Source organism: Rhea pennata, chromosome 1 (assembly GCF_028389875.1).
Source record: "Rhea pennata isolate bPtePen1 chromosome 1, bPtePen1.pri, whole genome shotgun sequence".
Lineage (NCBI taxonomy): Eukaryota > Metazoa > Chordata > Aves > Rheiformes > Rheidae > Rhea > Rhea pennata.
Genome location: NC_084663.1, coordinates 44,669,572 through 44,688,951, shown reverse-complemented (window position 1 = coordinate 44,688,951; position 19,380 = coordinate 44,669,572). Strand labels below are relative to the sequence as shown.

At 36.9% G+C, this 19,380-nt stretch overlaps 1 protein-coding gene across 1 annotated transcript in view; it reads left to right on the top strand.

The window, feature by feature from the left end:
* The first annotated feature begins 352 nt into the window (after nt 1-352).
* The window catches only part of PPFIA2 (PTPRF interacting protein alpha 2), a 335,437-nt gene continuing 316,409 nt past the window's right edge, over nt 353-19,380 (top strand). The window contains exons 1-2 of the mRNA XM_062568090.1: nt 353-492; nt 12,099-12,349. Of these exons, the coding sequence (XP_062424074.1) occupies nt 12,101-12,349 (249 nt within the window). The 5' untranslated portion in view covers nt 353-492; nt 12,099-12,100. The remainder of the gene's footprint in view (nt 493-12,098; nt 12,350-19,380) is intronic.

Sequence of the window (19,380 nt, the reverse complement as noted above, 5' to 3'; positions counted from 1 at the left end):
AGGCATAATTAGCCTGGGAGGCACTCAAAAACCAAAGAAGCCAGATATTATTTAGTTAACAAAAGAAGAAAAATAAAAGAAAGATGCTCTCGCCCCGGCCCCTCCCCCCGGAATCGCTTCCTTCCAGCTGTAAAGATGCTGCTGCTTGAAAGGGGCTGCTGGAGCTTTAAGAGCCGCCCCCCCGCTCCCGACAATGGTCTGAGCCGAGCTCTGCTTCCCAAAGCAAAATTTGTAATATGCCATTTTTCCCATGGACGCTTCTCCTCTTGCCTGCTGACGAAGTGACGGAAGAAAATGCCGAGGTGTCAAGCAGCGAGTCTTGCCGGAGGACAGGTGCTGGGGCTCGGGGTTCCTCGGAGCAACGCCTGTGTCACCATTGCTAGGAAGACGGTCCGGGAGCAGTCGGCTGTGTGAGTCCCCGCTCGAAGCCGGTGGAGACTGCGGTTGTTATTGATCAAGTGAAAGAGCAGACGCCGAAATAAAAGCCACTAGGTACTGAACCCTCTATTTCTGAGTTAGACCTTCCCTCCTTAGCCTCGGCACCCTTTGGGAGATGATGTGCAAATGCAAAATCTTGCTATCTGCTGCTTGATGTCATATGCCTGGCATTATTTAAATGCATTTCTGTAATGAGAGTTGGAAGTTGGGGAATTTCAGAGTAAAAAACATGAGACCAACTTCTTTATTAGTGTGATTGAGGGAGTTTCGAGGCTGAAGGGATGACATGAAGAATAAATGATTGGAATAAGTCCTTTTTTTTTAAGGCATTATGTTCATCATCCTTCCCGTGTGGAAAGAGTGCAAGATGCTTCTGTTAAAGGTGATATCATAGTTTAGTGAAGACTGTGGTAGGTAAGGAGTTAACTAGGAGGAGGAATATGCATGTAATGCAACTCAGACAATAGGAAGGATTTTCCTTATGGAATTACAGTGCGCTGCTTAAGAGCGATCTTGCTGAAAGCATTTGAAAAGACATAATTGCAATAAGAACTGGCTTTATCAGCTGCTAAATCTATATAACATTTTGGAAAAAGGAGCTTATAAATGCAAAATACCCAGAATGATCCAATGAAATGAGTTTTCAAGCTGATATCACTATGGATAGGCTAGAACGTATAGTAGTTAAGATTTCTACTTCTTTTTCCCGCAGCAAAAATTGTAAGTAACTTGAAATGACTCCTCAACCTTGATGTGCAAAACAAGCACCTGAATGTGCAGAAAATGAGCTTTTAAAATCAAAAGTGGACAAAAAAGTGAAGTAATAAAATTAGATTCACATTTCTAGAATGTGGTAGCCTTCAAGGTGAGCAAAGTGAATGCTTGTCTAAAAGCCTTTGTCAGGCTAGAGCCAAATATTATTTCTCCTTCACTCCCACAGCCTGCCCAAGTAAGTCCAGCTGGTAGATTATTCCCAGACTACTGGAGAAAGTGAAGATGTTTGCTATATCATTCTGTACAGTTTGTTACAGAGCCATAAATAAGTAAATAAATACCAGAATCTCGGACAAGCGAGACAACAGAAGATGTCAAATAGGGTGGGGTCCAATGAGAAGAAAGATGACAACTTTTCCCGTTTCCTTTGTGGAATATATATACAACAGATATTTCAAATTGTTTTCTGAAAATCATTTAGAAAAAAAGTCAATATTAAGGATGCACTTTTACTCCTGGTCTGTACGTGATTATCAGGATCAATAGATAAAAGAAAGAGAATTGCTATCAGTTTAATGGTTGATGGAGTAGCTCCTGAAACAGAGCCTTACGTAACTCTAGCTAAGGGTGGGCATGTACTCTATGCTGTTTGTTGCAATTCTTGTCCATTCATTTTATCTGGATGTCTAAACTGAGCCTCAGAATTCCTGATTGAGCTCATATTCAGTTCACTCTTGATGTCTCCATAATGCAGCTAACATTATAGTTGCTGTGACATTTTTCGTATTATCTGAAAAACCTTTAATGCCATGACAATGAACCACGTTTTCTCCCTCTCAAGGAACGGATCACTTTAAATAATGTTTTTTTTTTTACTGATTGAATGCTTTGTGATGAGAGGGGAAACCTATTCATGATTTCTCCTAGTACTGTAGCCACTGGTAAAACAATATCCATTGTGCTTATTAATTAAGCATAATATATAAGATACTTTTGATTTATATGTTCCAATTTGGAAGTAATAAAATGATAGGAGGCTAGTTGCTTGCCTGTGTTAGTGACTTTTTCAACCATCTGCAAAGAGACTGACCCAAACCCACTGAATCTATGATGGACTTAAGCAGTTTTTGGAAATGATTGGAGAAAATACTGAAATAGGAACCAATCAACCTAGAATAATTTTTGTCATAAATGTTGTATTAGATACACAATGGACAATGAAGAGAATGTTTTAATGTTTTGCTTCACAAGCTGTTACTGTGTATGTCTATGATACCTGAGCACCTGAGGTCTAGAAATACTCTTAAAAGTAAACGCATAATGTTAAAAGCATGAATAGTCTTATTTGTTTCAAATTAGAAGAATTCTAAAGAATTCACTTTGCCTGAGTGTCTGTCTTCATAGATTTTAAGAGAAGCAGTAATTTGTTAGTATACTTCTTTCCCTCAAAACCTCTTTAGAGGGTTTGGAATAGTTAGAAGATGCTACACAAGTTCAGCTTCCATTGAAGTCCTTGAGTTTTGGGTACTGTGTGTGTTTCCTGAGCAAGAGTTGTAATGCCTGGTGTGTGGCTCCTGAAGAATTTGAGAAACAGTGTTTGTGAGTTAACAGTAAAATGCTGCTGACCTAAACTGAATGTATATTGCTTTGAGAGATTGTTATACTTATGTCCAGTATTGTTAGTGTTAAACTAGTGTTAACACTAGTTTAGTGTTAAACTTTTAGTGTTAAACTAGTAGTGTTAAAATTTTAACTGCAGACATATTAAGTTCAGTATCAATAGGGGGGTTAGTTTTGATTTTAAAGAAAAGAAAACATTTCAAAAGTCTTGTTGTCCTAGATAATTCAAGTATACTTTTAATTAAGATATATTATTATAGTGCACGTCAACTTTTTTGGGAGGGAAGGGAACTTTTTTTTTTTTTTCCTTTGAGTTTATAAGTATACAGTATTTAGGTATTAATGATGCATTTATCACATTGTTAGGCCTCTGCTCTTTCCTCTTCTTTACATTTGTGTCTGTGTAGGAGGAAGTATTGGACAGGATAATGTACTTGAAGGTTTATTTTGTTTTCTTGGACCTCTGTGGTCTTGAAGATACGTGACAGAGTTATTTGATCCACCACTTGGAGTGCCTACACACCCACTGGAACAAACCACAGCTCTGTCAATGTGCATTTTTGGTGGTCTATACACCCTCATATATAACTGAGCATTTCTTCAGTCATGTCCTAACTGAGCAAGATAGCTAGCAGTTAGTAGAGGTCTGCTGTACCATGACTATCTGGCATGTTTTTCACCTACTCCTGAACAAGAGGATGGTTAACAAGTATCTTTGCTAACTATTCCTTCTTACCTTCCCTTCCTCCCTCAGCTCTTTCCTGGCTCGGTTTTCTGCAGCCTGCAGTTCTCCTCTGCCAGCATAAAGACCTGCATGGAGTTCTTAGATGGATGGTTGGGTACCACTGATACATAATTTGATATGATTTGAGGTATCAAATTGAATGCTTGAAGTGCTCCTTCTTCATCTTTTCTTCGTCCTCTCATGTGACCAGAATCTTGATACAGAAGTCCTTATTAAATGATTTCAATGGGAATTTACTCAGAAACCGCAAAACTGACTTTTTACAGTTGGTTACAAATTGCATTCAACACCATGTACCTTCCTTTAAAGAAGAAAGCAGATCTGTGAGTCTTTGGCTTTTTTGTTTTTCTGGCTGAGAATACAATGTGTTCATATTTCCCATTACTGGCATAGTCAGAAAATTTCAACAAAAGAAATCCTAGTATGAGTTCATAAAATACTCTTTATAATTAGGATAACTTCCTAAATGTACTGAGAGCATTTAGGTATGTTGTAAACGTTGGCTTGATAATAGATTATGATCTTAAATAGAAACAATTTCAGTCATTGAATTTTGGGGGAACATATTTATTTATATTTACTGTTTCTTTTATAATTCTAGAAAAAGTGTATACAACTTAAATAGAACTGCTTCTGTTGAGCTTAGATATGTTCCTCTGCAGAGCTAGGTTTTAGCAGCTTTTTAATCTTATCTCTAAACTTCTTTGTTTCACCCTTTGCTTTATTATAATTCACTAGGTGAGTGAAAAAATCTAAAGCGTTAAAATCTTTCTTCAAACTTGTCTCTTGTTTGAAATTTTTGAATGATGAAGTAAAGCTGGAAAGTAAGCAGGGACATTAACAAATTCATTTGTAAGAAACAGTTTTCAAACTTTAAAAGTTATAAAGTTCTGAGACCTTACATTTTAGCATCCAATGTAAAATTTGAAGTTATTCTTTCTGTGTGTGTTTTCTGACAAAGAATAATTACTTGTGTTTTCAAAAATAACAAGTGACTTTTATTTACATTTTGGATGCCTATGAATATTCATTTCATATCCTAGTATTCTATGTTTTCAGATTTCTATAGTTCAGCATGTTTTGAAAAGCAGAACCACTTACAGGTGTCCAAAACATCACTCAGAAATTAAGACATTGAATGTAACTAGTACTGTGTGAAAATGTGGCCATACTTTTAATCAAGGCTTATTTTTAAGTTTTAAAAGAGAATTTTCTTTACTTTTTGTAGCGTTATTCCAAGACTATAGAGTCTTAACTCCTCCACAAGGCAGGCAATCCTAGAGAAATCAAAGTAGTTTTTATGACTGAGATGAGTTGAGCCACAATGCATGTGTTTTTTTTTTTATTTTAAATTTCCTTCCAATCTCATTTAAATGTATGCTAAATTTCAGAATCCCTGTGATAAATGAGAAAATTCTTTGAACTTAAAGCTCTCCCCAGAAACATGGAATAATTCAGTTGTAAAGGTCATCTGTGCCAGTCCCTTGCTCAAAGCAGGGCCAATGCTGAAATAAGATGGAGTTGCTCAGAGTTAGTTTGGAGGAGAGGCGAGAAAAAAAAAAAAAAAAAACAAGATTTAATGGTCAGTGTAAATTTTTGAGTTCAAAGCAGATATTTAAAGACTCCAGTTTTGCTTGTGTTTCATCGCATTACCAGAAAATTGTCACAAAAGTTAGTTTATAATTTAGAATTTTGGCAATGCAGTTCAAGTTTTCTGTTGCAGGCTTCAACGAGGGGATTTTGATGCCTCAGATGTACACTGCTGTTTGTCTTTGCTTAGCCCTCTTTTACTGGTACTGTCAGCTCAGAATTCTTTTTCCATAATAGGACTCAGCAAAGGCATGTAACTGTAATTGCCTTGTAGTAATGGTATGAATGTATTGATTATTGAAAGGAGTATTACTCTGGGATAACAAAAATCTTAACATAGCAGATGGTACAGGCAGGCCCAATGGAGAGATTAGAATATATGCATAGACGGGATGAACATATTTTTGTGTCTAAATTTCAGTGTGTGCATGGAGTTGAATGAGGAACTAATGACCTATTAAGTTCTATAAAAACAATTCAGAAAAGTAGAGAGCTGTGATTTTTTTTCCTGATCTTAGATCTTTTTGCTCTCTCTGGTTATATAGTTATAGGCGATTACTTGTATGGCAAGGGAGCAGCATCTCAAATCATAGTTTGATAAACACAATTAGAAAACATGGAATATGTAGAAATTAGTTTATGACTATAGCTAGTCTGTTGGAAAGTTATGCGTTAGAAAATGAAGTTCTAATGAGCCTACTCAGAGTGGGAGGATAAAATGGGATTTTAAAGATGGTCCATTGTTAATCCTGCTGAGTTCTGTGCTGGTCTGTGATTAAAGGGTCAAGAGTAGGTAGTTACAGTGATTCCTTCCTATTTCAGTCTACAAAATATTTCATTTGGTTATGTTATTAAACCAGAGAATAAAATTGGTGCAAATTTGATTTTTTTTAATTACCAGCAGTAGGCTTAAAATTTAAAAGTTTCATAGAAGGAAAATATAAGTTATCCCCTTCTCCACCATTAGAAATTTAAAAATACAATTCAGGTCAGTCAGGCTATGACCGCATTAGCAATCAGAGCTAATTTCACAGAGCAATACTATTTTAGTTTTATGTTTTGATGTGGGTCCCTCAGTTGTTTCCACCTGTATTGTGTTGGTTTGGATTCTTATGTGCTTTTGGGGTGTGAAAGCTAAATTCCTTTCAGTTACAGTTAAACTAGAAGACTGCTCCAAAGGTTAATGTCCTGACCCCATGTGTGAACCACATCATCATGTGGTCAACCAAGGGTTACCTAATAAATGTGCATCATCAGAAAGCTCTGGAAACTGCAAGACTCCCTGATGTGGTTCACTTGCCCTATAAAGAGCCAAGTATGTATGTGCCCTCATATTTGCCCTCAGCTTCCAGTCTTCTGCTACTAAATTATGCTCATTCTGTTTGCTGTCACTTACCACTCTATTTACTTCTGTGGGTTTTAAATCCTTTCTGTGCTTTATCTGTCTTATTTTATGTTGCAGCCTCTCTTCTTTTTTCTTCCTGTTTAAATTCTTCAAATTATCTTGGTATTTTGACTCCTTCCTGTATCATGCAGAAAATCCTACAGGATGCAGTACAGTTCTGGGGAATGGCTCTATTCTTGAATGTGTGCAGAAAGAAGGCCAGCATTTCTTGGGGACAGTATTAAGTAGTGGCAGCCTCAGGAGACTGAAAACATCCCATCTGCTGCGAGGTATGAGAGTAATAAACACCAGATGAAGAGGGGTTTTGTTCTTCACTTTCTCTCTCTCTCTTTCTCTCTCTCATTCTCTCTTTTTAAGGTTGCTTAAAAAGACAAGACACAAATCACAGTAAATCAGGGGCAGCATGGCAAATGTGTGCCTTTCATGAAGACCTGCAGGAAATCTGTGTTTTGGAGCTCCACTACCCCACTATAAACCTGCAGTTGTTTGAAATTTTGCTCCTGTTTGCTGGGTTGATGACCAGGAGCATTCTGAGAAGCAGGATTCCCTTCAGAGCTGTTCCAGGGCCCTATCGTTGACTCCTAGGAAAGAGCTGTGTCTTTATATGGTCCAGGATTCCATTTCCCCCTGTTCCCCACCATTGCTACCATCAATGCACCCCTTTTTGGCACTCTCTATGAGCTTTCTTGAGGTAACCTGGGTTAGCATACTGCTTTTATATAGTTGTCTGTAAGCTGAAGGTAGGGAAAGGGAGAGGATGTGTGTGGTTCCAGTGGAATATTGGCATTGATCTCAGAGCTGAAGGAAAGCAATATATATCACCAATCTGACTGCAAGAACCACTGTACCTTTTAATGCGATTCTCCCTGGGCCATGAGCTATGGGGGAAAACATCCAAATAGCAACTGCCTACCCACTCTTTGCCTTCTCTACTGTCTTACTCATAGTCCAAGCTAGTTACTTGTGCCATGTCTGGATATCACAGCCCTCCTTGGCTTTCAAAATAAGCACATTCACATCGTCCACTCCCCTTCCTGAGTGCAGCAGCTTATAGGGAGAAGAAATGGTCATAGTGCCATGAACACTCAACCTGCGGATCCCATTTCTGCCCCACAACCATGTATCTGTCTTCTCTCACATTGCCATAACTAACCGCAGAGATTTTCTATTAATTTTGATTACAAACTGCTGAGGTAGCAATAGCTGTCCACTCACAGGTTTCCCTACTTGTTCCTCTCATCACAAGCAAGCTTGTTAAATTGCAGCACGAGGCTTGTGAAGAGCCTGTCCATGGACATACATGTTGCTCTGTAGAGATCCTGCATGGCATGAGCCCTTCAGGTTCAGGGATTGGTGCAGACACAAGCATTCAGAAGAAGCAAGCAGTTTTGTGGTCCAGTGACAGCCTTCAGGCAAGGGATCTGTCAAGTGACATGGGCTTGGGAATGAGGAAAGAAGTTGCTTTTGTGTCATTTATTTCTGACAGAATATAAGGTCCACAATCTCCCATAACCTTACTCAGTAAAAATGAGGTGACTGGTTGTGAGGGGAGGGATAACCCCTTATTACTTAGTAGAAATGGTACTGCAAACAAACCAGGACAGCTCCTGTGTCTGAATGAGCAGAAGAATAGTGTACAGCATGTTTACACCAAAAACAGGCAGAATGACCCACCAGTCTTAACAGCCTCATCCACTTTGCCAGGGCACTTGAAGCAGGAAAAAGATTTCAACTTGCCTCTATTCTGTGCAGGATACAGAATACAAAGCAAAGGACAGCTGTTACCATAGCAGTCTCTTTCTGTTCTGTTTATGGCCAACAAGCCACTGTGCTCTCTTTCCTCCTTCTTCTCCTCTTCTGCCTCCCTGTCCCCTGTGTGCAACACTGCTTTGTCCTGCTGCTGAGATCAACAAGTCACAGGAAAGGGAGTCGTGCATCACTTCAGTGGTTACCACGCACACTTGTTCTTCCCAACAGGTTCCTGTGGTGGAGAAAGATCCTAAAGTAGCTCTTTCTGCTATCCCTTTTGATGCAGGGAGGGACAGCATACCCCTTCATTCTCCAGGGGATGCCACAAAATCTGGAAAAGACAACAGATGACAAGAGGAAGTGGACATTCATAGCAGAGACTGTTGGAAAGGCTCCTGCTAGGTGCTCAGAAGGGTTTCCAGCAGTTATGGGTACCTAGCCCACATACCTTGATGACATGTAGAGGCCCTGGAGCAGGACTCTCTGGATAGTTGCCAGTTCTTGCAGAAAGCCCTCTATCACTGTCCAGAAACAGCACAACATGTGCCTGCACAGTTAGTGGCCCTCTTGCTCAAAGAACAAGCTGTGCTTCAACGTGATGCTCAAAGGGCCCCAGCAGCCTCAGTGCCAGGTCATTTTGCTATCCTGGGCATTGCAGAAGATGCAAGGGGAATCTTTTCCTTTTCTGTTGGCTGTTGTGCATATCCAGCCCATGCTGTGTCCCACCTATGTTTATAAGTTGTGCTGGATGACCACGCTCTGGTGGTGGGCTTCAGAGAATTCCACAACCACCAAGTCATCTTCTCTTCATGTTCCTAAGCATTGTGTCTGCATCTGTCATAGCTGGGCCAGATTAGCAAATTCAGTGTCCCCGTATCAAATAAAAATTTATTGCTCTTGTTTGTACTGACCCATTACTGACTGACTAGAAAAGTTCTTTGTGTTCAGCTTCATGGCCTTGCTCAGTTACGCACCTTCTTCATGTGTGGGTCTTTGGAAACTAATGGTCCCATTGTGATAATCCTCTGGTTTCATTGGGGATCACTGGTGATAGTGGTTTAACTTCACAGGACTTACAGCATACCCTGCTATTCAGACCATAAACCTGATCTACAGGAGATCGGAAGTAATTTTGTGAACAATGACACCCATGAGTGTCCTTTGGGGCAGGAGGTGTTCCACTGGATGCTAATGAGCCATCCTGAGGCAGGAAAGTTTCAATGACAATGTGAACGATTGTTTTTGGTCTTTGCTCAGGGAATGGAAATGCAAGTATTGATCCCTGGCCACCTGTTTCATCCCAGTTAAGATATGAAAAGATCAGAGTGGATAGTGGACAAAGCAGCTGTGTCAGTAATAATTCCCTGAAGGGTGTTCTGCCTCTTCGGGGAAAATGAAATGTAGGAGGGTGGGTTCTAGTTTTTCAAGCTGTCCTTCTGCCAGTGCAGTTTCAGAGTTTAGTCTGTCACTACTCATCTATGGTGCCTCACACTACACATATTGTCCATACTCAGAAGAGATGTGGTAGGTACCATAAAGATCGTTTGAAAACAGTGCTATTTTTTTCAAACATTCAGTTCAAAAACTGGTGATGGGGGCACTGATGTATTAACATCACCTCAATAGATACATGAATGGATATTGTAGTGCTTCCTAGTGGACTCTATAGTTTAAGATGCAAAGGTATTCGGATAGAAAATTTTGAACCTCATGTGTAATGGACATGGCCAACAAGCCACTGTACTCCCTTCCTCCTCCTTCTCTTTCTCTTCTCCCTCCCTGTCCGCTATGTGCTTTCTTCTGCTGCTGAGATCAACAAGTCACAGGAGAGGGAGTCGTGCATCACTTCAGTGGTTACCGCATACACTTGTTCTTCCCATGGTTCCCGTGGTGAAGAAAGATCCAAAAGTAGCTCTTTCTGCTATCGCTTTTGATGCAGGGAGGGACAGCATATCCCTCCATTCTCAAGGGAATGCCTTGTCACAGGAAAGGGCATATGTGACCTTGGGTCAGATAATCTTGAGTAAGTTTACCTCATCCAAATACACTGGAGATGTGAGGAACCTCAGCACCCATCACTTTAAGCTACTATCTGCTCTTCTTATACCTAATTAATTGCAAACAACCTTTACCTTGCTTCCAATCCAGACACTTTAAAATCAGGATAGAGATCTGCTGGAGACCTCAGTAGTGAAGCTATTATCTGTGAAAGCTACACAGTAGTAGCTGATAATTCATGTTGAAATATTAATGTGTTTGGTACCAAGTTTGCTAGTTATTCACATCAGCTGAAGAAGTGAAAATTAAGAATACCAAATTCTGCATGAGCATTTAGAATATGGTCAAGGCCAGTTAATCTTAGCAAAGCTAGGACATTTTCCCGATAAATCTTAACAGCAAGCAATTGATATTATGTACTTGCAGCAGAGATGGGGACGGAGGTAGTTAGTGTTAATGAAGTAAGCACAGATATCTTAACTCTTATTGTTCCTTGCTGTATGTCTTCAGTTTAAGTTCTGTAACAGCCAGATCTTCCATTTTTCATAAATTCCACCTTTAAAAATTCCATTTACCTACCTAGGAAAGTAAGCCAGATTTAAGAATGTGGAGAGCTAATCCATCATAGTATCGAGACTATGATATGGTGATGCATACTTACAATAGAAGTGCGTTAATCATATGTATTGTAGGCAAAGCTCATTTGTACAAGGTTCACAGCAAACTCCTAAATAAAATATTTTAACTTCGATAGATGAACTGAAAATGCCTTTATTCCACTTTGTTAAGGCATCCAGTGGTTGCTAAAATAAAAGAATTTCCAGAACTTAAAGATCAAATATGTGTATACTTGTATCTGATGTGCTTGTTTGGCCATACAAGAAAAACAAGTTCTGATTCTTCAAGTGATTTCATATTTCGATTTCTATAGTATTGTATAATTTCTTCAATATTTTATAAAAACATTTTTTGATGTTTTTAAAATCTGAGCTTTGAGGCCTGTTATAGCTTTGCTTTTTTGCTTTTTCTTTTTCATCTGATGAACCCAATATCTTATAGTATAAGCTGCTATGCAAGCATAAACTGAGGTTTTGAGGTTCAAATAAGATTTTTAACTGCAGAATGAGACCAAGCAATATTATTTGCTGTACTCAGGACTGTTTTTAGGAAACAAACAACAGTGCTTCTGTCCTTAGTAATTCAATTTGCACAAGATATCACAGGGATGGTAATTAGAAGAGAGTTTCTAGTTCTTGACCTCTTCCTGAACAAGCTCACTGGAGAATAATTTCCCCTGAGGGTGGGAATAACTAGATTGAAAAATAGATTAACTTGGCATTGTTAAGGCAGCATGATACTGGATCAATGGTTAGCCTGAGCTGTACTGTAGAAATGCCTGGAGCAGGGCAAAATCTAGCAATTAATGGCAGCCATTGGCATCAATATAAACAATTCAGCAATGACATTAAGTAAGAGAGAGGAGAAAATCAACAATAAAGGAAACAACAATTGCAGAGGAAGCCTTTTCTGTTATTTTAAAGGAGTATTATTTGTACAAAACTATTAATAATTTAAGATATTTTATTACCCTGTATTTCCTTGCAGTCTCTCTTCTCTCAGTTAGGAAGCACATTCAGAATCTTTGCTGTGTGGAATTAGTCACTGTATTTAATCCCTGTCTATCGACCATCTGATTAACATTGAAAGCACAAAGTTGAGAGGGAGGAACAATGCAATAATCTCTCAACTGTGTCCATCTGACAGAGTTAATTTCTCTTATAAATCTCTGTAAATGTTCTTCTACTGAAGATTTCTTTCTTGATTGTTGTTTTTTTAAAGCAATGATGTGTGAAGTGATGCCAACGATAAACGAGGACACCCCGATGAGTCAACGGGGGTCCCAAAGTAGCGGCTCAGACTCGGATTCTCACTTTGAGCAACTGATGGTGAACATGCTGGATGAAAGGGACCGTCTCCTTGACACTCTTCGGGAGACACAGGAAAGCCTGTCACTTGCACAGCAACGCCTACAGGATGTCATCTATGACAGAGACTCCCTCCAGCGACAGCTTAACTCAGCGCTGCCTCAGGTATGTAACTTAAAAAGATTCTTTTTTAGGTTCACCAATTTTCTATTTAATGTCACTGACTAAGTGTAATCAATATCTATTCCTTGAGGCCCAAATTCTGCTCCCATTGAGGTCTATTGCAAAACTCCTATAGATTTTAGAGAACCTGATTTGGCCTTCTTAGGACCTGTGTTCTCTTCAAAGTTATGACTGGGAGTATTGTCATTGACTTCAGGGAGAGCAAGATGAAGGCCTGTAGCTACTGGTTCTTTTGGCTGTTGCTCTAATATTCAGAACAAGTTAGGGATCATTTAAATTAAAGATCTAATGGTGAGAGTGAAGAAAAAGGTATGAGGAAGTTCAGAGTCTATCCCAGATAAGAGTTTCTAACTAACATTACAATAAATAAAACTAGTTTTTGTAGGCTAAATAAGGTACTACACATAGTAAATCCACTGGTATCTTACTGTTTTTCTTCTATTTTAAAATAAATATATAAATATATACAATTACATTGACCTTTTTTAGGAAGTAAAAATGCATTACCCTATTTCAGTTAAATCAATAATATTGTATTACTTTTCAATATTGTTTTCTCTTTCAATATTACATTTTAATATAATATTATTTTTCAATATACTAGAATTTAAAGACAAAGAAACACTTTAGTTCAGTCTCTGTACTGGCCTGAGATGTGAAGTACAGCATGTGTCAAAAAGCATTTTTTTCCTCTACTTGATTTTCCATGCATCTCCCAACTGTCACATGGTAGAAGACTTAATTGTAACCTGACAGCCTGGGCATTTTTACCTGGGCAGAGTTGTATACCTATTAGACATTGGCTGGGGAGGAGAGGAGAAAGAGAAGTTCAGTTGTGTGATGGGAAAGAGGAGGTGATAAGGATGAATCAGTGAGAAAGTTCTTGAGGACAGAGGAAGGAATAAAGCAGCAACTAGAATAGGAAAAGTAAACAGTTGCTTGAGGACTCACTGCAGAAGGGCTTTGCAGTATCATGTGATAAGGATGAAAAAGAGAGAGACACAATATAATCTTTTAAAGAATAGATTCTGTACATTAAATGTTAGCTTCAGGCAGTAGAAGGGGCTACGCTTGGCTTGGGTCAAACAGAAAGACAAGGGCAGCAATGATCCTGCTGCACAGTAAAATCTTTCTTTTTCTCGCTAATTTGTGGGCAGTTAAGCTTCTCTTCCATTGGTGACTCTTCATAGAGGAGTGTAAAAAAGTAAGTGAAATAGGGCATAGATCCTTTTTTTTCAAAGATTTCTTGCTAGAAATCTGAAGAAGAGAGGAGGTTCTGCATCTGTGAACCCCTGTTCAGTATGCTGCTTGCCCAGAGGTGCTGTATGTTTAGCCCATAATGAGGCATTCCTATTAAATAGTAGCAGGTGCTAAGCCTAAATCTTTCCTTGCTTCACATAAGCAAAATACCTGATGAAATCCAGGAGATTAGTTAAGGGAAATAATATTCGGCAGAAAGGTGATACAGTCTAAAAGAAACAAAAATTCCAAGGAACTGGAGCATGATATGATTTTAATCTTTAGTACTTATAGTAAATGCTTGTGTTTTGAGTTACAGCCTTGTAACTGCTACAAGTCGGATTTGTCAGGTGAACATTTTCACTACTATGTTGCATTGAGAATGTATATTTTAGGTGGTACTCTACCAAGTATGTAAATAGAGACCTAGATTTTCCGTATAAGAAACATAGGACATATTGCTTAACTTTAAAGCAGTACAAGACTTTTTTCCCATCAGTTAGATAGTGTAAATTTTCACATAACTACCTCAGTTATGTAGAAAACTGTTTTTATAAGTATAGAACACTGGTTTATTAGTATAATATTTTGGTAATACAGCCTTCCGAGAAAATTTATGACTCTACCATACTCTTTATCTTTCTTTTGGAAGCTGAGACTCCTACATCGTGTTTTTATCATTTTCTTTTTTGTTTAAGTTCTTGTGAATGGCAAGTTTGCATTGCTAGCTGCTTGGCATTGTCCTAAGACAAATTGCAACCCAGCAGTCTTATTGTTGAAAGGAAAAATTCTGTGTTCATTATATTTAAGGGGAAAATACAAAAATACTCCATAAGATGGCTCTTACTTAGTTGTAAAGTGACATTTAATGCATTTTCCTTTATCATATTTCTTTTAGCCTTTGATTTCTTGAGAAGTTTTCAAAGTTCAGTTATTTCATAGTATTTCTGTAGTACATTTACATCTAGAGGCATCTAGAAAATGTGTACTGACACAATCACATTCTGAAGCAGTTTTATTATGTCACTATTTTTGTTTATTATCCTAAGAGGCAGCTTAAAATATGTTCTGGAAAAATTGCTGTACTTTTCAATAGCAGAATCTGAACCAAAATGCCTACATAAAATACTAGGGGAATGAAGCATTGAAAAATCTTATCTGATTGGAAATAATTAATAATATTAAATATGAAGCTTTGAATAATAGTTAATGCTGTTACAGCTACAGCTGTTAATGCTGTAACCAAAAGGCAATGTAAGACTGAAGATAATTCTAAGTTTCTTTATTGCAGTTCTGCAACAGAATGGTGTATAGTATGTTAGCTATTTCTTTCAAATTTATGAGTTACAGAAATGTAGTTATCCTGTTATGTTGCTAGTTTGAACTTAAAATCATTTTTTGAATCTATCAGAATAGCAGTCATGACTTTATAAACATCTATGTTTGACAGAGCATCTATGTTTAAAGAAGAAAGCAAAAAGTGAGGCAGGCAATTAGAGATGAGTTAGACTAAATGTAATAATAGAAAGGACTTCACATTTATTTTGGAAGAAAAACTAATTATAAGTCAGAAAGTTAAGTTAAAAATGTGACAAGGATTTACCAAAGCTTGCTTTATAGAGAGTAACTCAATGTCACTCTGATGCTGGGACTGCTAGGAAACTACAGTATCCCTAAACTAGCTATCTTTTGAAGTGGCCACACTTGAATTATTAGTAGACGTGAAGTGAGTAAGAAAAAGAAAGGTAATTAGTAAGGCTAAGCTATAAAACAGAGATGGGAAAAATTTGCACTAGCAGTAGTTATTGATGTGATGGAAGGAGGCTAATAAAATTCTTAATTGAGAATAAGATTTGGAATCCATTTTTATTATTAATTTGAACACAAAAAATAGGAGTATGCTAGTGGAAATTGTATATAATACAAAATTGACCTGTATCATAATATAAGGGAATGAGTATAATATCACAGAAGAACAAGAGTACTAGAGATGGGATAAAAATTTTGTAGTGCAAAGTTGAGGGTCCTAAACCTAGCAGCTAATAACAAGAATTTCTGCCCTAGCCTTTTCATTAGCTGTAGCAGAGAGGGAAAACGTATGCTGTAGAATGACTATAGGCAACTAATGAGAGGTGCATATAAAAAAAGCAGATATGGTTTTGGGATGTATTATGCAAAAGATTCCCATTAGAAATTGGTAAGTGTTAATGTAGTTGAATGAGGGATGGTTGAACCTTATTGTCTGGGATTTGGCACAATAGTGATAGATAGCAGACATCAAATTGGAACAGATTCAGAAAAATGCTGTTAGAAGAGGAAATAGTGTGTTCTACATGAAAGGCAGGAAGATGGAGAGACTAGGTAAAGGTGAAAAAAATTTTAAACTAAGAACAGTGTTGATGGAGGAACAAATAAATATAAGGTAGCCATGAATACATATGTATCACTCTTCAGGTTTCACAGTCTTTAGAAGGTTTTGAATTACCAGGCAGTGGTATTGGGATTCAGCCTTTTTCGGATAAAGATGATGGCAGAACCTTAAATAGTTTTCTAAGTGAAGCTGCTGTGGAAGACATTATATAACATAGTATACCAGCTTAACTTCTGGACTTGACCCACAAAACCCCTTCTTGATTTTTATTCCAAACTTTACTGTGGAGAGATTCCACTTTTGTGGGATCACACGCACTGTTAAAATAAAACACAGTTTGAATAGTCTTACTAAAAGTATTAGAATTACATGATAGTAAAGTTCAGAAGTGTTCCATGCATAAATAGGTCTTCTAATACTCAGAATCTCGTTGACAAGTAGTCTTATTTACTCTTCAAGGTCTTTCCAGAGCTGCCTGTTGACAGCAAAAGCCTCCAAGGAAAGTATATATGGATATGCATTGTATGTTCTCTTACAACAAGAATTTATTGTATTTATGTAATGATGTTTCAGTCTGGCAAAAAAAACCCGTAAATATATATGACTCTGCTATAATGGGGAAGCAGACTTAATAGTCTATTTTATTGGAGTAAAGTTAAAAAGTTCTCTATGTGTAGCATAAAAAAGTGCTTTATCACACCAAAAATGTTAGTAAAGAGAAACTTTAACTCCTGTTTTGAATGACAGAAAAAGTTCAGTTATTTACAACTTTTTCAAGAACATTTCTGCTTAGGTTGAAACCCATCATAGTCCTCTCTTAGCTAAATTAGGCTTGTTCTGTGGTTGTTTTATTGTTTCTTTTAATTTTGCAAAAATAAATTCTGAGGTGTGGAAGATGCTGAATGATGTAAGGTTTATATCAAGACCTTCCTAGCTTATCCTCTCTAGTCAGACAAATGTATTTTGTACTTTAGCAATATACTTGCTCAGGATTTATTAAGAAATTAACCTAATATTATATTGCCAGAAACCGTATAATTCTGCGGCAAAAGCCTGTAGCTGTGCAAGATAAAACAGCTTTCAGATTATTCTCAAAGACATCAGAATGGATCCTGATGATTGTCAAAGTCAGGACAATCTCTCTGATAACTGCCAAAGTCAGAGTCTTTCTTCTATCTTGCATTGGGTATTTAGGAAGACATCCTTGGCGTCACTATTAAAAGGCAGATGTGAATGCATAAGAAATTTCCACTCTGATGAGAAACTTGCTTTCATTTTGAATCCAGACTAACAAAAGAATTATATTGTGCATAATTCTGAGAAAAACAAATTTTGTGAAAGTTTTGTGATCATTTTGTGAAATCAGCCTTTTTTGTTTGAAATGTTGCTAAAGAATTTATGCTTCTGAGTCCAACAGAACTTAGAGATATGTTGTTTCCATGCTGAAGATCCTGTGATAATCATAATTTAAAAGTAAAATTCATAGATGAAATATTAGTCCATTTGAAGGAGCATTACATGCATTCATTGACTAATACCGTGATATTTAAGGTAATGCATTGATTTACCTCAATCTTCAAATAAAAAAATCAATTTTTGGAGAAATTTCATAGATAATGTGAATGTCATACCATCATTAGTATTGCTGTAGATATGTTGGTGTTTTCAAGTGGATAAATATGATGATACGTAGTTTTTGTTATAAAGGATGCATAGAATATACAGTTCTAATTAAATTATTGATTTACACAATCTTTCCTTCATATGTATTTTAATATCCTTTACTGGGCGATGCAGGATTTTTGTAAAGGAGTCTAAATTTTGAAATCACTGAGCATTTATTTTAGTGAAACTTTTTTTTACATGAATGTCAATCTTTTTTAATGTTTTGAGGATCAAAATCTGACCCTAAAATATATCTTTTGTAGTAGGATTCATCTCAGCTAAGAAAGCTGTCTAAAACTAAGCATTCGATCTTAATCATACAGAATCTCTCTATAAGAAAATGAGAACTGAGAAATACAGAAAGGGCAGTTCGTCCTGTAAGATAGGTAAGGTGAACCTGGAAATGTTCATCTCACTTTTTTGACTATAGAAAGAGCCTTAATATTGGCTGGTTAACTTCTAGATAGCTAAACTTAGGTGAGGTGAGTTCTTCTGTGCACAGATATAAAAATATGAATTTAAATTTGATCTTTTAAAGCTACAGAAGTCTAACTAGGCTATTTATTGGTAGTGATCATACAATGATTTATACTAGAATAGACCTCTGGAACTCAAATGGTCCAAACCCCTCAGCAAAGCAGGGCTAACCATCCAGTCCTTGTAGGGGTGTATTACTGAAACACACATTAATCTGGTTCTGAAACAACATCCTATTTTGAGAATTTTTACAGCAAGAATGAATAACTATTCCAGGCAATCAGCAAACAAAACATACACCTTTTGACTTGATGGGATAGTTAACAAAAATCTAAAACTTTATGATAGACCTTCTAACATTAAATCCAGAAAGAGAAGATTTTCAAATAGTGGTGATGAGAATATTTATTTCAGGAAATAGTTACAGTTACAATTAACTTTGTTTCTATAATAGCTTTTTTAGAATTTTATTTAAAGTATTTTCACCAGGAATCTCTACAACAGGTGGAAAAACATTAAGTACTAAAGAATTGAAGTTGCACTTCTTAGTCTTGATAAGAAGCATGGAAACTATTCCAGTTTCTTATTCTACTTCTATTTAATATTTTATTTCCAAGAATCTTCAGTGTATTGTGGTGAAAGTGAATCTCTCTAGTGGAGATCAAACACCTGGTTCTAATTAAGCATGAATTCTTCAAGACATTAATGAGCGTTTTCTGCATATAACTGAAATTGTTAATATATTTTTTTCTGTAGTAAATATTATCATTAGCACGATTTGAAAATCTTCTCTTTCTGGATTTAGAATGTAAAATTCTTTGGGATGTGGGTCAATAGTGAGAAGAACCATCTTTAAAGATCTCCTAATATCCTTCAGGTTTCAGCTAAACTCTAATTAATTGTTAGTTACATTAACTAGGTAATAAATTCAGTAATAGGAATAACTGATAATCATTAAGGTTTTATTTCATCTAATAAGATACTACTTATTTGAAAATACTTACTAGAGGGAGGATAGAAGGGAAAATCCAAAGAGGGAAATGTGATGACCTTGTTTTATTGAACCGGTTTATGTAATTTGATCAATATTAAGCTTTAATAGGATTGTGTTTAGGGAAGTTTGTTTATAGGCTTGCAATTTCTTCCAATACTGATGAACAACAGATGTTTTATTGCCAGGGATAAGAAAGGTATAGAAGACAACAGTTAGTTAATAGGGCCTTATTCTGAGCTTTCACCCTCTTTGTTTGTTCTGTCTTTT